This window comes from Gymnoscopelus braueri, assembly GCF_963280865.1.
Source record: "Gymnoscopelus braueri genome assembly, chromosome: 3".
NCBI classification, from domain to species: Eukaryota; Metazoa; Chordata; class Actinopteri; order Myctophiformes; family Myctophidae; genus Gymnoscopelus; species Gymnoscopelus braueri.
This window is the reverse complement of record NC_137612.1, coordinates 50,769,681-50,787,452: the sequence shown is the minus strand read 5'-3', so window position 1 is coordinate 50,787,452 and position 17,772 is coordinate 50,769,681. Positions and strand designations below refer to the sequence as shown.

The window sequence follows — 17,772 nt, the reverse complement described above, 5'->3', positions numbered from 1 at the left end:
CCCTCCTCCTCCCCTAATGTGCAGCATTGAGAGCCCTGACGTCACAACATTTGGAGCAACGCCCACTGCACTCTGGTTTGTTGGGGAAATGAAACACTTACTATGCCAGGAACGTCAACAGGCTGGTCCAGGCTCTTATTTTTGAGCAAAACGCGAAGGAAAATAAAAAGCCTGGAGATCGAGGCTAAGTATGTTGTAGCATGGTCTTTCACAGCATGGGTTTTAGTCTTTTAGTCCAAGCGTTCTATTATTTTTTTTGGTGTAAAGGCAGCATTGAATCACGCCTTGATTTCTCAAAGTATGGGACAGTCCGGTGCAATCAATGCCTGTTATGATTATAGGACTGACATGTATCTGCTTGACCCAGTAAATACATGTGTTGAATCACTCTCATCAAGCACATACTGATACACTTGACACCATGGCCATCAACCACTTTGTCAGATAGACTGACGCCTGTTCACAATGATAATACGAGATGCATCTGTTGTATTCCTACTCATTCTCTTCCATGTCTCATATCTTCTGGTGTGTATATTCTTTATGAGTGTAATAAACTTTAGAACTTGTCGTGTGATACTGCCCGCCCGGTAGTGATGTGCGGGTCGGGTTTTTTCATGACCCGCCCCGCCACGGAACCCAACCCGCCTCAACCCGCCCCGCGAACCCATATATAAATCTATGGCTCAACCCGCCCCGCAAATCATGAAGGTTAGAAAATAATAATAAAAGTATACACCCCAAGTGTATTCAAACTGTTTTATTGTTATTATTATTATTCCTATTCTTATTAGGAATAAAGACAAAACAAGAGCATGTGATTTTTTTGTTTTTTTTTGCGTGTGAGAGCGGCTGACCCGCTCACCCGCAGCCCGCATAATTGCCTCTGAAATCCTGACTCGACCACCCGCGCCGCGGGTTGACCCGCTCATCACTACCGCCCGGTGTCATCTCATCAGTCGTCACTCAACTGAGCCATCACTCACCACCACCAGTGGTGTAAAGTAACTAAGTACATTTACTCAAGTACTGTACTTAAGTACAATTTTGAGGTACTTTTACTTTACTGGAGTATTTCCAATTGTCGATTAACAGAGTACTTCTACATTGCAGTATTGATACTTTTACTTAAAACATTTAAGTACTTTTTCCACCACTCCTCACCATCACCCTTAGTTAGGAGACTCTTAGGACCACATGGAGGGTCAACTAAATTCACAACAATGCGTTGGGTTTTTGAGAAGTACTTTTCAAACATTGAAGCTGGTAATCTAGCATTTCTGTAGAAAACGGCCCCCCACACACACACACACACACACACCCTTATCAACACCAAACGTGTTATTTACTCTAAAACCCAGTCAGTCAGAGAACACAGTGCCACAGTGTGGCCTCTCTTTTTTTCCAAATGTAATTAATGTGTTAATTTATTTGTTTTAGTCCTAAAGTAGTGTCCGTCAAACCCACTTACTTACACTTAACCAGCAGGCTACAATAGCATTGGCAACACAGACACGGATGAGGTGGGTTAAAGGCAGGGCAACAGATCATTTTAAATGTTGGATATTCAAATAAGGAGAACAAAAACAATACTTACTGGATGTTATAATTCGGCAATAAACGATAAATATATTTTTTTGTATTCTGGAAAACCCCAGCATCCCTATTGTGATTAAAACTTTCGCAGGAAATAGCAGATCTACAAGCTGACAATTTGTCACTTGTAGATCGGCTATTCTGTATATTCAATGTAGAGCAAAAACAGAAACGTTACTTGTTCAGAGCCCTGAGGGACTACGGTCAACCAATTATTTAAGTGGTTAAAGGCAGGGTAACAGATCATTTTAAATGCTGGATGTTCAAATACCCCCAACATTCAGTAATCATAGTTGAGTAGTTTTGTAAAGTCCACCGTGGTAAACTCACCTAAACTCCCTATTAAACATAATATATAAGGATACTTATACTGCATCCTCAATATAAATTTAATCTAACGTTTTACAGTAGAGAGACGCTTCTAGAGCATTGCAAATGGCATGTTTTTAATGCTAGACATTTACAATATACATTTATAGGCCAATATTGTATTCTAAGTCAATACAGCATGTACAACTGTAACTTCCTCCCCTCGTAATGTCAACACTGTGCAAATCCATTCTGCTACCGGTACAGTCACCAGTGGCGTAACGGAGGGGTAGCAAGTGATGCGGTGCGGGTCGGGGCACCAGCAGGGGGGGCCCCGCCTGCGCTGATACAAATATTTTTACAGCAAAAAATTTATGATTTATGATTTTTCATAAAATAGCAGATCTACAAGCTCATAGCGCGGCACTCGGTGCCGCGCTATGAGCTTGTATATCTGCTATTTTTGAATATCCCAAAGAAAATCTTAAAATGACACAGATGCGTTCCCGGTCTGAAAGGGTTAATGGAAGACCATCACCACAGGGGTGAACATAATGAGGAGGGCTCCGGTCGATATCTCACTGTGGATTTTCTGACTACATAGAGATAGGTAGATACTGACTCAATTCAGTCATTCGGCGAGAACAAAAGGGAACACGTCACGCATACGGTACTGCTTCTGACAATCTGTGATGAAAGGCAGCAGCAGGCTCGGCCACGTGCCATAAAGTCATCAAAAAGGTTTGACATATACCACTTTCATGCCTCAGTGGCTACCGTCACGCCTTGCCAGGATGAGTGGGCTATCCTCTGCATAATGTAATCACTACTCTACTGTAAGTTGTCAGCCCAAATGTTATGTGAAAACTCACCATGACCTCCAAATAGTATACCTGAACATCTGAGCGTTTTTGGGCTTGTCAGCTTAACTCTTTAAGACCGGAAACGCATCTGTGTGTAATTTTTTGATTTCTTTGGCTATTCAAAAATAGCAGATCTACAAGCTCATAGCGCACGCGGCACCGAGTGCCGCGCTAGGAGATTGTAGATCAGCTATTTTTGGAAAGAAATCGTGAAAACGTGTGCAAATCTTTGAATATATATATATATACATTTTTAACTCAAATCTTTGTTTCTGGGGGGTCCCTGGAACAAAATATTTTGAGATGGGGGTCCACGGCCAAATACATATAATTTCGGGGGTCCTTGACATGAAAAAAAATTGAGTTAATTTTTTTTAACATACGTTTTTTCAAAAAACTGTTAGGATTTAGAAGACATTTGTAGAATCCCCCCGAAGCAAAGATTTGAGTGAAAAAATTTGGCTTTAAGAAAAATATATTCAAAGATTTGCACACATTTTCACGATAAAAAAAAAAAGAGCAGATATACAAGCTCATAGCGCGGCACTCGGTGCCACGCTATCTATTTTTGAATAGCCAAAGAAATCTAAAAATGACACACAGATGCGTTCCCGGTCTTAATGGGTTAAGACTGAGCTGGATTGAGGACATGGATAAAAAACGTTTCAAAAATTAAAACAGAGCGAAAATACAGTAGCAGATCTACAAGCTCACGATGTGAGCTTGTGGACGGACAGACAGACGGAGTGACGGACGGACAACATAATGCCTCCGGCCACTTAGCAGTTAGCACCGCTGCACTGCATCACTGTGCCGCTCATATGGTCCAGGTTTTTAACAGGTCCAGGTTTTTAAGAACATTGAACACCTCTTTAAAGGAGTAGTTCATCCAAATAATTACTTATTTTCTATCAGTTACACACCCCATTTAGCCTTGAATCCACAAAATAAGTAATTATTTGGCTGAACTACTCCTTTAAGTCAATGCACCCTGTCCCATCATATTTCAAACTCTCCACCATCCCTGTACATATCTGCCAGCATACTCCAGCCTCAATAATTTCAGTCCATTTGCGAGAGACAGCGAGCTCCACTTGCGACTGCGACGGGTCGCTTCGACGGCTGTCTATCTCGTCGCAACGGGTGCCCATCGTCGCGGGTGCCTGACTCGTCCCGACGGGTCGCCACGGGTGCCCATCGTCTCGACGGGTGCCTGAGTCGTCGCGACGATTGCCCATCGTCTCGACGGGGGCCTGTTTTTGTCGGCGTTTCACCCGTGCGTCGGAGAACGGGCGCTCGTGGTCGCATCTGCCTCTCTCCCTCCTTCCCTCCTTCCTATGTGTGTGCTCCCCCCCCCCCCACCCGACCGCCTCCCCCTTTGGGGGGGGGGGGGGGGTCCGGGTCCCCTTGGGAATCCCTTTACGCATGCCTTCATTTGTCCCCGTGAATTAGGGCTGCATTCCCTAAGTTAACTTTCAATTTTATTGCTTCCATTATTTTAATCCAATAACCATATGTTGCATCACATTTTATCGATTGATATAACTTCAATAACCTCCGGAAATAAGGATTTTTTTTTATTCGATTTGAACGTTTAATGGCCTATTGAAAAGACAAGTGTTTCTTTTTTTTTTCCTTTTACGCACGAGAGAGAGAGAGAGAGAGAGAGAGAGAGAGAGAGAGAGAGAGAGAAAGAGAGAGAGAGGGGGGGAGAGAGAGAGAAAGAGAGAGCGCACGCAAGCAGACGGAATGTGTTCACGCTCGTCCTTCTGGGGGGTCCCCGGGAGACCCCCCCAACGCAATAGATAACACAGAAATCACACTATACAATGCATTTACATTCAGCCGATCTACGAGCTCATATCTGCTGCTTTGCGAAAGCCGCGCATTGCGACGTATTCTGTCTGTCTGTCTGTCTGTCTGTCTGTCTGTCTGTCTGTCTGTCTGTCTGTCTGTCTGTCTGTCAAAGCGGCCGTAACACACACACACAAATGCGCAACCCCGCTCGCCACACGTCCCCTCCAAGGTGAATAAATAATAATTAAAGAATAATAAATTATATTATCTATCCATCCATCCATCCATCCATCCCCCTCTCTCTCTCTCTCTCTCTCTCTCTCTCTCTCTCTCTCTCTCTCTCTCTCTTTTGTTTACGTGGTCTGCTCTTTTTGCCAGACCCAAGGGGTCGGGCTTGCATGAGGCTTTGTACCTGTTTCGTCCATACATGGGCATGGTCACTTTGTCCTCCGGCCCCAGCCCAAATAAATTCTGTCCCCCCCAAAAAGTCTGTCCATACATGGGCATAGAAGGGACACACGTCGTGCGAAGCCCGGCCATTCATGGGCATAGACACAGGCTGACACGTCATGTGAAGTCTGGGTCTGGCAGAACCAGGTCTCCTGGTCTTTTTTCCCATACACTGATAGCTCTTTGCCAAAAATCTACAACCTCACAACTCACGCTGCGAGGCGTTGTGAGTAAATCCTCTAATAGTGACCTCTATTCAATTAAAAACCGGCCCTCTATTAATGACTGGGAGTGCCTTGAAATAAGCAATTAAAAGCCGACCCTTCTATTACAATCCTCTTTTTTTCCCTCTTTTTTTTAAAGTCTGAAGACTCTCGCCTCGGCTACTATATACGCCGGTTCAAATCACCGTGACACAGCGTAATGTATAAGACAACATTTCAGTAAAGTACTTGAGTAAATGTACTTAGTTACTTTACACATCTGCAGACGAGCTGCTCAGCGTCCGTTCTGGGCGAGCAGCGTTGCAAGAGAGATTAAGCAACACTGCTAGTGGCAACGAGGTCTATGAAAACAAGCCGCTGCTGTTGGCATAGGCTATCAGGTCGATTTCGGATACCGCTGTCTCTCTATAGGCTATACCTGCCAACCTCAGACCGTCAGATAAAATGACACTTCTGTTCTGGGGGGGTGGGGGGATGTTCATCAGTGTGGACGATTATTGTTATGCAGTTATATTTATCGTACTTTGGTGTGAACAGACTTTATAGGTTCGACTCATCTGCCTACACGTTCAAATTCCAAATATGAATTGCTTACCCCATGGCCAGGGATGTTAAAATTATGTTCGGGCCCTCCAAAGTACTTGTCTCGTCCGTATTGTTCAATAAAAATACTTTAATCCGATCGGTGGCCATTGTCTCATTTAATGTATATGACTGCAATACACCTCTCAACCAATGGGGTCACGTATTTGAAAGCACATAGAGAAAATACGGAAGAAATGTCCACCAATCCGATTCAAATGTTTTTTATTGAACAATACAGAAGATACTGGTATTAATGAGTAAACGTCCATAAATGTAACATCCGTGGCCATGAGGTCAGCACTTTATTTATTTGAAATATGAACGTTTATGTGATTTACGGTCTAAAAAGGGAGACATTGCAAACAACAGGTTGAAGTTCATCCATGACTGTCATGATATGACATTGATGTTTCAGGGCTAAACTCGTTCATGATTAGCTACCCCGTTCTCAAATAGATTAGCCAAAATAAATAAAATACTGCGGCACTTGGGTATGCACGTTTTATTACTTGATGCTTTGATAAGGGCAGTCAATCCACATAATCAAAGCTGTAACGTTATGCGTTATGATCATATCAATCAATGAAATTAGATATTAAAGAAAGGAGACCCACAGTCCGTGTATTATGGCCGGTCCAGTAAAGCAGCTGTAGGCCTATGTAATAAAAAAAAATTTAAATGTCCAAATTTCATACAAATCTTTTGAAATAACCAGATCTACAAGCTAACACAAGCGACGCATTGTGACATTGTAGATTGGATTGATGCCAATGAAAGTTATTAGCAGAACCTTTTTTTTTCTTCGAATTTTTATTCTTTTATTTTGTTGACTTCAGAGCCATGTTTTTCGAATGCAAAAATTAAGCTGTAATAAAGTTAATTTTGAAGTTATTAAATGATATTTATTTCCATTTAAAAAAAAAGACAAATGTCTGAGATGTGTTTTTGCTCCAAAATAATTACCGAAAATTGTATCAAAGTCCGGCTTTAATGGACATTTTAACATAAATGGAGATCTTCATTCTTCTGTGCCCTCTTCAGTGTCATCATTTGTTGGGATTTCAGGTCGAATAACTGTCTCCCATGTTATTTTCGCCGATCCACCTTGCTGCATCTTGTCAGTGTTTAGATTAATACGATGATTATTAATGAACAGGTATATTAAATTAACCAAAATATAATCAGACTTTCTTTGATCCTCCATTAACGCTGCACCAAATTATTGTTGTTGTTATTAGCACTTTAACAAATGGAAAAAAAGCATTCTCTCTCTCTCTCTCTCTCTCTCTCTCTCTCTCTCTCTCTCTCTCTCTCTCTCTCTCTCTCTCTCTCCCTCCCTCTCTCTCTCTCTCTCTCTCTCTCCTTCTCTCCTCTCTGGGGTCCACGCATAGAGGTATGGGTCCACGGCCAAATACATATAATTTGTGGGCTTCCTGAGACATGAAGGTGCCCCCCCCCCCCTTCTCTGAGTGGAACAACTACCGTAACAGCGGAATTTTACACTTGCGTAATTACGCACGTAAGTGCATGTTGTAACATAATAATACACAACGTGTACTGTACATATAGCTAACTTTAGCCTAATATTCTTGGGGGTCTTCCTAGCGTAGTGAGCTTGTAGATTGGCTCTTTTTGGCAAAAAGCTTGACAGATATAGATAGATAGATAGCCAGACAGACAGACAGACAGACAGACAGACAGACAGACAGACAGACAGACAGACAGACAGACAGACAGACAGACAGACAGACAGACAGACAGACAGACAGATCGATCTACAAGCCAATCTACAAGCTCGATCGCCTCGCAGCGTGAGGCGTTGTGAGCTTGTAGATCGGCTATTTTTGGTAATGACCTTGACATATAGATAGATAGATAGATGGATAGATAGATAATATTATTTATTATTCTTTAATTATTATTTATTCACCTTGGAGGGGACGTGTGGCGAGCGGGGTTGCGCATTTGTGTGTGTGTTACGGCCGCGGACCTTTGACAGACAGACAGACAGACAGACAGACAGACAGACAGACAGACAGATCGATTTACAAGCCAATCTACACGCTCCATCGCCTCGCAGCGTGAGGCGTTGTGAGCTTGTAGATCGGCTACTTTTGGTAAAGAGCTTGACATAGATAGATAGATAGATAGATAGATAGATAGATAGATAGATAGATAGATAGATAGATAGATAGATAGATAGATAGATAGATAGATAGATAGATAGATAGATAGATAGATATTCATATAATTTATTATTCTTTAATTATTATTTATCCACTTTGGAGGGGACGTGTGGCGAGCGGGGTTTCTCATTTGTGTGTGTGTGTTACGGCCGCGGACCTTTGACTGACAGACAGACAGACAGACAGACAGACAGACAGAATACGTCGCAATGCGCGGCTTTCGCAAAGCAGCAGATATGAGCTCGTAGATCGGCTGAATGTAAATGCATTGTATAGTGTGATTTCTGTGTTATCTATTGCGTTGGGGGGGTCTCCCGGGGACCCCCCAGAAGGACGAGCGTGAACACATTCCGTCTGCTTGCGTGCGCTCTCTCTTTCTCTCTCTCCCCCCCCCCTCTCTCTCTCTTTCTCTCTCTCTCTCTCTCTCTCTCTCTCTCTCTCTCTCTCTCTCTCTCTCTCTCGTGCGTAAAAGGAAAAAAAAAAGAAACACTTGTCTTTTCAATAGGCCATTAAACGTTCAAATCGAATAAAAAAAAATCCTTATTTCCGGAGGTTATTGAAGTTATATCAATCGATAAAATGTGATGCAACATATGGTTATTGGATTAAAATAATGGAAGCAATAAAATTGAAAGTTAACTTAGGGAATGCAGCCCTAATTCACGGGGACAAATGAAGGCATGCGTAAAGGGATTCCCAAGGGGAACCGGACCCCCCCCCCCCCCCCCAAAGGTCCGCAGGGACCCCCCACCCGACCCCCTACCCCACAGGGGGAGGCGGTCGGGTGGGGGGGGGGGGGAGCACACACATAGGAAGGAGGGAAGGAGGGAGAGAGGCAGATGCGACCACGAGCGCCCGTTCTCCGACGCACGGGTGAAACGCCGACAAAAACAGGCCCCCGTCGAGACGATGGGCAATCGTCGCGACGACTCAGGCACCCGTCGAGACGATGGGCACCCGTGGCGACGAGTCAGGCGCCCGTCGAGACGATGGGCACCCGTGGCGACCCGTCGGGACGAGTCAGGCACCCGCGACGATGGGCACCCGTTGCGACGAGATAGACAGCCGTCGAAGCGACCCGTCGCAGTCGCAAGTGGAGTTCGCCCCTCCTGCCATTTGCTCTTACTTCTGTTGCTATAAAAATATTTTTTTCAGACCTTTTCAGACCTCCTCATCTCTGGATATTTTGCAATTAGCATACTGAGCTAGCCGTTCCGTGGAGGATGTGGTCAACTTTGCACTCCATCAATCACTAGAACGCCTGAACTCAAAGAACACGTACGAACACATATTTGTCTCTGTTTTCAGTAGCCTACTATCCAGCCCCCTCGAACTCTATCAATAACTGTTAGAAAAGAAATGCACATTGAATGACATTCCATCTGTCTATGGATATAGAGATGTCAATGGGCGACAAAGGAACAATCATAGTGAACAATCATCAGTGGTGGAAAAAGTTTTTGCGTAAAAGTATCAATACTGTAATGTAGAAGTATTCCGTTACAAGTAAAAGTCTGGAATTCTAAATTTACTTGAGTAAAAGTACAAAAGTATTGGTATCAAAATGTACTTAAAGTACCAAAAGTAAAAGTACAAAAAAGTTTGAAAATAGCAGATCTACAAGCTCACGATGCGACGCGTTGTGAGCTTGTAGATCGGCTATTTTCAAATAGCCTATGTATAAAATAGGGCTAAAGTGGTTAATGTAAGTTTTATAATATAATCATTTATATCTGAAAAGTAACTAGTAACTAAAGTTTTCAAATAATTGTAGTGGAGTAGAAGTACTATATTTGCCTCTGAGATGTAGTGGAGTAGAAGTAAAAGTATTGGAAATTGGAAATACTCAAGTAAAGTACAAATACCTCAAAATTGTACTTAAGTACAGTACTTAAGTAAATGTACTTAGTTACTTTCCACCACTGATTCACATCAACTGCAATCGCATCGCATAACGAAGTGTTTCAAATTCCTTGGAACTCACATCAATAAGTCCCTCGGCTGGAATACCCAAGCGGTCCACCTCATCAGCAACACACGACGACACAGCTGTATTTCACAGCTGTTCTTCGCAGCCATCATTCAGAGTATTCTCTCATCATCCATCACAGTTTGGCACGGTAATCTGGACCGTCACTCACAACACAAAATGCAGCGCATTATAAACAGAGCATCCAAAATCATTAGAGCCGGACCGATACACTGGTTTGGCCGATTATTGGCGATTATTTGACTTTCCTTGACAACGTCTGATCTGCAATTACGCAGGCAATGTGTCCCGATTTTAATCACTTTAAACCTGGCGTCATATTTTGGATTTTGCATTATGGGCTTGAGTTTGGCTATTTTGGCATTTTCTATTTTGGACAAACTTTAATCAAAGCAAAGTTTTTAAAACTTATTAGAACTGATTTAGTCCTTCCTTTTGTACAAAATATCAGTAAAGAAATATAGGTAATCGGTGGTCTAGGACGCTCCAAAATTGGGATCGGTGTAGGAAACAAAAATCTGGCTTCTGTCAGGCTCTTAATATCACTGGTCCCTCCCCTCAGTAGAATTCCTCTACATCCAACGGATGATTAAACATGCCAACATCATTATATCTGACCCTTCTTATTCAAGCCAGCATATTCCAGCTGCTGCCCTCAGGGACACGCTAGAACCACATCCAGTGCTTTTTGGCTAATAAATGCCCCCCCCCCCCCCCCCTGCGTGCGTGCGTGCGTGCGTGCGTGCGTGCGTGCGTGCGTGCGTGCGTGCGTGCGTGCGTGCGTGCGTGCGTGCGTGCGTGCGTGCGGGCGGTCACAGGTCTCATATCAACAGTCCCTTCATCCCTCGCATCTCTATTATGGGCATGTAGTAATAGACGAACATTCATAGAAAATATATGAGCCAACCTACAGATCGGCTATTTTCACAAAGAGACTTTGGTGCACAGGGGAAAAAAGTTAGGGCCCAAGTAGCCTCGATCTCCAGGCTTTTATTGCTTAGTTTTGCTAAAAAATGGCCCAACTATAGCCTGTACTGGGTATGAGGAAGTGTTTCATTTCCCAACCAACCAGAGTGCAGTGGGCGTCGCTCGTAATGTTGTGTTAACGGGGCGGGGGTTGACGGACAGATCGGTGAACCAATGGGATCAGGCGCCGTCTCTCGCCGGCTCTATACACACGCCCCTTTATACACGAAATCAGGAGGGTTGCAGCAGGCTAGGGCCCAAGTAATAAGTATAGACCCCTGGGGGACACCGGTCAACTGAAGTATATGGGGTTTAAGTGGTGAATAACTGTAGCATGTATTTTCTGAGCCAGCAAGGAAGTCATGGGTTGCTGAACTAAATGAGTTGCTGCACTTGTGCTGTGGTTGTACAACATTGCCTTTTCACAGCATGCGCTCATAGAGCAGCGTTGTCTAACCAACTGCATCCCCATTACGGAGAGACACATAGGCCCACACACATAGGCCCACACACACACACGCACGCACGCACGCACGCACGCACGCACGCACGCACGCACGCACGCACGCACGCACGCACGCACGCACGCACGCACGCACGCACGCACGCACACACACACACACACACACACACACACACACACACACCCACACACACACACACACACACACACACACAAACAAATGAATGGGGAGTGCAAGTCCACTGAAGTGCAAAAGTAGTTGGGGAGAGGAATCAATTTGGGCAAAAGCATTAGCATGGAACACTGGCTCTGAATGATGATTGAATCAATTCCCAGAATGAAATATATAAAGAACATTGTTTGAAAGAGAAAAAAAGGGGCCAACAGATCCCAAGAGGTAGTTAAACAATAATGATTTTATCCACCAAGTCTCACTTGGCAACCACTTCAGAGGAGGAGAGTGTAATTTAACCCAGAGCACCTTACTTTAGACCGGTGTCACAACCTACTGTAAGAGATTGTAATCATAATAGGCTCTATGCACAGCAGCCATATAGATAGAAATTGGGCCTCTTCTTACTTCCTTCACATGTGTTACCAATGATACTAATGAAGGCTCTGTTCCATTCTGGTCAAACAGAGTCAGGGTGCTGATATTGTGCATGTTGACTCATTGGAAACTCTATGCTACACCAGTGGGTCTCAAAGTGTGGTCCAGGGACCCTCATGGTTTCTTGAGGGGGTTCCAAATGGCCTCTTATGGGTGTGTAACTCTGAGAGTGTACAAATGGGACCAAATGGACCCGTAAGGGTCCATTTGGTTCCATTTGTACACTCTGAGAGTTTGAAATTGAAAGGTTTGAGAACCAATGTGCTACACTAAATGGAACAGAGCCTTCATTAGAATCATTTGTAACAAGTGTGAAGGAAGTAAGGAAGAGGCCCAATTTATTTCCAATATGGCTGCTGTACAATGCCTTGTTGCGAACGCGGAAGGAGGCGCAGCGAAGCCGCGCCTCCGCCCAAGTGCAGCTTACTATGAAACCGTGCTCGGGTTGTGTGTGTGTCTGTGTCTCTGTGTCTCTGTGTCTCTGTGTGCGTGCACTGCCTGTGTGCAGCCGCCAGAGTGCGCCAGAGTGCAGGAATGTAGACAATGCTCTGATTAAAATGCACAACAGCCTGCAAAACACACACACACACACACACACACAATGTCATGTTCTCTCCCCATCACGGTGAAATAACACGGATTACAAGTCCGTACATACAGAATATTTTCGAGCTGTGTTCGCTTCCAGCGTTCGCGCGTCTTACTTGTGTATATGTAGCCTACTGACGTTTGCTTGAAAGTTGGCGATAATGGAATACACTGTAATATATCTATGGAGAAGACCTTTCTAAAGGTGCAGAGTTTACACGCCAACAACTCGTGCCTCCCACCTTCAGTGTAGTGTATAAACTAGAATTGGGTTCTTCTAATTATAATTTCACAGGCTATACATCAAGATTAGTTGTGCGTAAAAGTAAGACAGATATAGCCTTAGGTAAGATGTCACTGCATGTATTAACAGAAGATTCATGGGTAAAATGCTACTGTCCTGTTGAGAATGTAATTACAAGATGCTATCAAATTTGTGTCATTTCTAGCAGCAGTCATGGATGAACACTCACCCTCCCTTGAACATATAGTTCAAAGGGTGAGAATCTTCACACTGCAGCTTTAGGAGGAGGTGGAGGTGTGTGTGTGTGTGTGTGTGTGTGTGTGTGTGTGTGTGTGTGTGTGTGTGTGTGTGTGTGTGTGTGTGTGTGTGTGTGTGTGTGTGTGTGTGTGGTGCGTGTGCGTGTGCGCGTGTGTGTGTGTGTGTGTGTGTGTGTGTGTGTGTGCAAGTGACGGCTTGTCTATTATGTACAATGCAGGTGACGACCCCCCCCCCCCCCCATGGGAGAAGAGAAAGAGATTTTTTTTAATTCTACCATGTAACTCTAAATGCTGTGACTGGCCATTGTATGGTGTTATACCAAAAGTGGTGTCTATCGGCCCGCCCCTTTGGGGGCAAAGCAGCTTTAAAACTCTCAATGCGTTCTCCCGTGTGCCAGCCCACAGCTTGATAAAGTCGTTTTATGATTGGTTCTCAATGATACCCCCCACCTCCCACCCTGGAGCTCTATTCTGATAGTAATAATTTGTTCAGTAACAGGGGTCTCTCCAGCTCTCTATTAAACCAGCCTGATCTCCAGAGAATACCGTAACATTGCACGGAACGAGTGCACTTCATTCCGTGGATAGTCGCCTCGGAACTCCCAAATTGCGTGCATATGTACGGCGAGTCCCACGGTGGGCGTAACCAGTCGCAACACGGAAAAACCCGGAAGCAGAGCAGTCCGCACAATAAAATTTACGATTCTGTGCCTATCGGTACATAACTCAAACGGCGCTGAGTAGGCACAGGCGAATGTCCCACCGTTCAGGACGGCAACTCGGTCGCCTTAGCTCCCTCGGTGGTCCTTCACGGGGTGACAATTCGCCTGTGACTGCGCGCCTCCGAAATGGTTTTGTCACAAAGGCAGCGCCGTACCATATGCACGCATTTCGGGAGTTCCGAGGCGGCTATCCACGGAATGAAGTGCACTCGTTCCGTGCAATGTTACGGTAATCTCTGGAGATCGGGTTGATTAAACAGAAAATAATCTACATTTTCAGGTTGGGACACACATGGGCCTACTGTATTTGTAGTCTGCACGTAGGTAAATTAGATTAGAAAAATGTCAATGTCAAAGTTAACTAGCTGAATAATATATTCATATATATATATATTATACACACACACACACACACACACACACACACACACACACACACACACACACACACACACACACACACACAATAGCCTATATACAATCAATTAGCCCTCCCTATAAGATTTGCCAGGAGCCAGGTGTGTGTGTGTGTGTGTGTGTGTGTGTGTGTGTGTGTGTGTGTGTGTGTGTGTGTGTGTGTGTGTGTGTGTGTGTGTGTGTGTGTGGGGTGTGTGTGTGTGGGTGTGTGTGTGTGTGTGTGCGTGCGTGCGTGCGTGCGTGCGCGCCCGAATTAAAGTTGACAGATCACACAGCATCGCTACAGTGCTGCCTGCAGTGCATCATCATCATCCAGTCCAGATGTTTCCTAAATTGCAAGTGATGGTGGCGTCCCAATTCCTTTACAATGGAGTAGTCGGTCGGCTAGTAGCGAGACAAAGACAACGTTGCCTAATAGGTTAGGTAGGTCAAAGAAGCAATAACTTACCTACCTAACAAAAGCAGCTTCACTTCTCTCGCCGCCTTGTCGCCGTCCTCGCGGAGGTTCTTGTCGATCATCTTGGATCTCTCGACGGCGGCTTTATCCTCGGCGCTCACCGTGCAGCCCATGGCGGTTGACGGTTCCAATCCAACAGCAAGGCAGCTGCTATGGTGATGATGACCGTTATATGAATTCCCTTGTGTAACAGACAGCCCCGGATCGGATGCCAAAACCAATATGCAGGACCTATAGCCTTGGATCAAGACTATATCATAGATGTGTTTTATCGAGTCTGATTGACTTTCGTATCTATGATATGCAAATGTCAAAATCGATCAAATACATCTAGGATAGTCTTGATCCAAGGCTAATGCAGTCCAAATAAACCGCCCTAAATTCTAAAACCGTGACACTGACAATAGTAAAGAAAAAAGACAAAAAATATTTAAGCCCAGACTTCACCTCCTAAAGTCAATTTGATGTCCAATTCGGTTATTCGAGCTTGAATGTCATTTGACTTTAACACCAAATCAGAGATGCGCTCGCACAGCTGTTATTATATAGCGGATTGGAGGTCCATTTGGTAATTCCACCACTCAGAGTCTTATCCATTCAAAGAGGATCCATCCTGCTCTCTCTCTCTCTCTTCCAACTGTTCTTCCACAGGACAGGCTAATGCACTGTTTCCCAAGCAGTGGGTCGGGGCCCATTTGTGGGTCGCGGACACATTTTTATGGGTCACGGGTAAATGTAAAAATAAAATAAAAATCCTCCAATAATCAAAAAAAAATAGCATTTTTTTTCATGAAAAAAAAAGACTTTAAAAAAAAAATAGTTTCATGAATAATATATTTTTTTAAATCTAAACAATCAAAGAAATTCCATTAATTCAAAAACAAAATGTTTAAGAAGTAGTGAAAATAGCCAATACAAGCTCACAACGTGGCGCCAAGCTTGTAGATCTGCTATTTCCGACTAGTTGGGTCCCATACAAACGTCTAATAATTTCTTTTTTGGGTCATCATGAGCTAAAAAAGTTTGGGAACCACTGCTAGTCTACTGATCTGTGCTCAATTAGGCAATCTATAGACAGTTGATTGGTTAGCCAACCATGGTTCGCTAACCAATCTAGTTGGACACATGTGTCGCTATTATCCAATTACACACGCCGACTTAAAATAATGCGCGTGTAAAAGCTATGTGTTAAAGGTAGGGTAAGTGATATTTTTGGGTTAAAACAAAAAGTATTTTGTTAAAAGGTTAAAGCACTATATTCTGATAGTAATCATTGCTATAGAGTGTTTGTTCAGTAACAGGAGTCTCCCCGTCTCTCCAGCTCTTTAATAAACAGAAAATACATTTTCCGGTAGGTGTCAAAATCTCAGCCAATCAGGAGAAAGTACCCATTTTTCCTGCCAGAGTATTTTCATAAAGTACTCCCCCATTGCCAGCAATTTTCGTGTTTTTTATTTTTATATTTTGTAATTTTTCATGAAAATATATTATCAGAGTTCTTTTTTTAAAGACAGAGCACAAATCCGCCACTAGAGAGCAGCACATGACAGCTTGATCAGCTCAATGAGCCACTCGCTCCTCACACACACAGTCAAACAGTGAAATGCATCAAAACGGATGTGACGTGGTCTCAGATTGTCCGATCGGCCAAAATTACGATGTGATACACGACGGCGATGACTGATCGTCACCCAGACCATAGATTATAGAAGAGAACCTGTCCGTTCGTTTGTTATACCGTGTGAAAAACCGTGTGTTAACCTATTCTGGACGAAAAATAATCAAAAACCGGAAACGGAACCCAGGTCATGAAACCGGATGCAGATGTGGGTGAAGTAAGTGGAACTCGAAAATAACATTGAATATTAAGCAGCATAGCGCAATCAGAGATTAAACAATGAACACGCGTCCAACGCGTCTAACGCGTCGACGGCGGGGGTGGATTAAGTAGCAATTGACGCGTTTTCGAGTCAATGGCGTTTATAGAGTTAAGCTTCATTGTTATAGTGTTCCAGTTCCAATTTTGCCTGCTCATTTCTTAGTGTCATCACTTCGAATTTCACTTGTTTAATCTATATCCTGATTGAGTTCTCTATCCTGATTGGATAAAATTGGAACTGAAACTGAAACGAAAATGCATTTTCTGTTTTATAAAGAGCTGGAGAGACAAGGAGACTCCTTATACTGAACAAACACTCTAAAGCAATGAGTACTATCAGAATATAGAGCTATTTAACACGTATTTTAACCAAAGAAAATCACTTACCCTACCTTTAAGTGTTTTGTGTGGACATCATCACCGCCAAGCAGTGGTACTCCAATGTTTTACTTAAGTAAAAGTATCACTACTGCAATATAGAAATAGCCTATTCTGTTACAAGTCAAACTAAAAGTCCGGAATTCAAAATGTATTTGAGTAAAAGTACAAAAGTATTGGCATTAAAATGTACTTAAAGTACCAAAAGTAAAAGTACCCATTAGGCAGAATGTCCTATTTCAGGTTTTCAATGTATGAAAATCTTTTGAAAATAGCAGATCTACAAGCTCACAATGTGGTTAATGTATGTTTTGTGATAATACCGGTAATCAAAATCTACAAAGTAACTAGTAACTAAAGTTTTCAAATAAATGTAGCGGAGTAAAAGTATAAGATGTAGTGGAGTAGAAGTAAAAGTATTGGAAATTGGAAATACTCAAGTAAAGTACAAATACCTCAAAATTGTACTTAAGTACAGTACTTAAGTAAATGTACTTAGTTACTTTCCACCACTGCCACCGAGATGTGTGATTGTTTGAGTTCACTCTGCGGACTGCAGTGGGCGCTGCTGTGCCAACCTCATTCCTCTGCATTATGGGAAACGTAGGCTTTTAGATTAAAATCATTATGGATCTACACTTGGATCTAGCTGTATGTGGAATTGTGTGTTGCTATATTATGGGTCAAATGTTACAATTACACTGGAACATGACTATTAGTGTCATTTGTCAGTGTGTTTAGAAAGTAGCCTATTAAAATCCAGACCTTTATTGGCAGTTGAACCTATAGTC

The 17,772-nt window shown here is 43.3% G+C and overlaps 1 protein-coding gene across 1 annotated transcript in view; it reads right to left on the bottom strand.

Annotated features, from left to right (window-relative positions):
- The window catches only part of gnai2b (guanine nucleotide binding protein (G protein), alpha inhibiting activity polypeptide 2b), a gene marked incomplete at both ends in the record, with an annotated part of 121,068 nt that extends 106,231 nt beyond the window's left edge, over positions 1–14,837 (bottom strand). The window contains one exon of the mRNA XM_080424706.1: positions 14,720–14,837. Within this exon, the coding sequence (XP_080280832.1) occupies positions 14,720–14,837 (118 nt within the window). The remainder of the gene's footprint in view (positions 1–14,719) is intronic.
- Between the last annotated feature and the right edge of the window lie 2,935 nt (positions 14,838–17,772).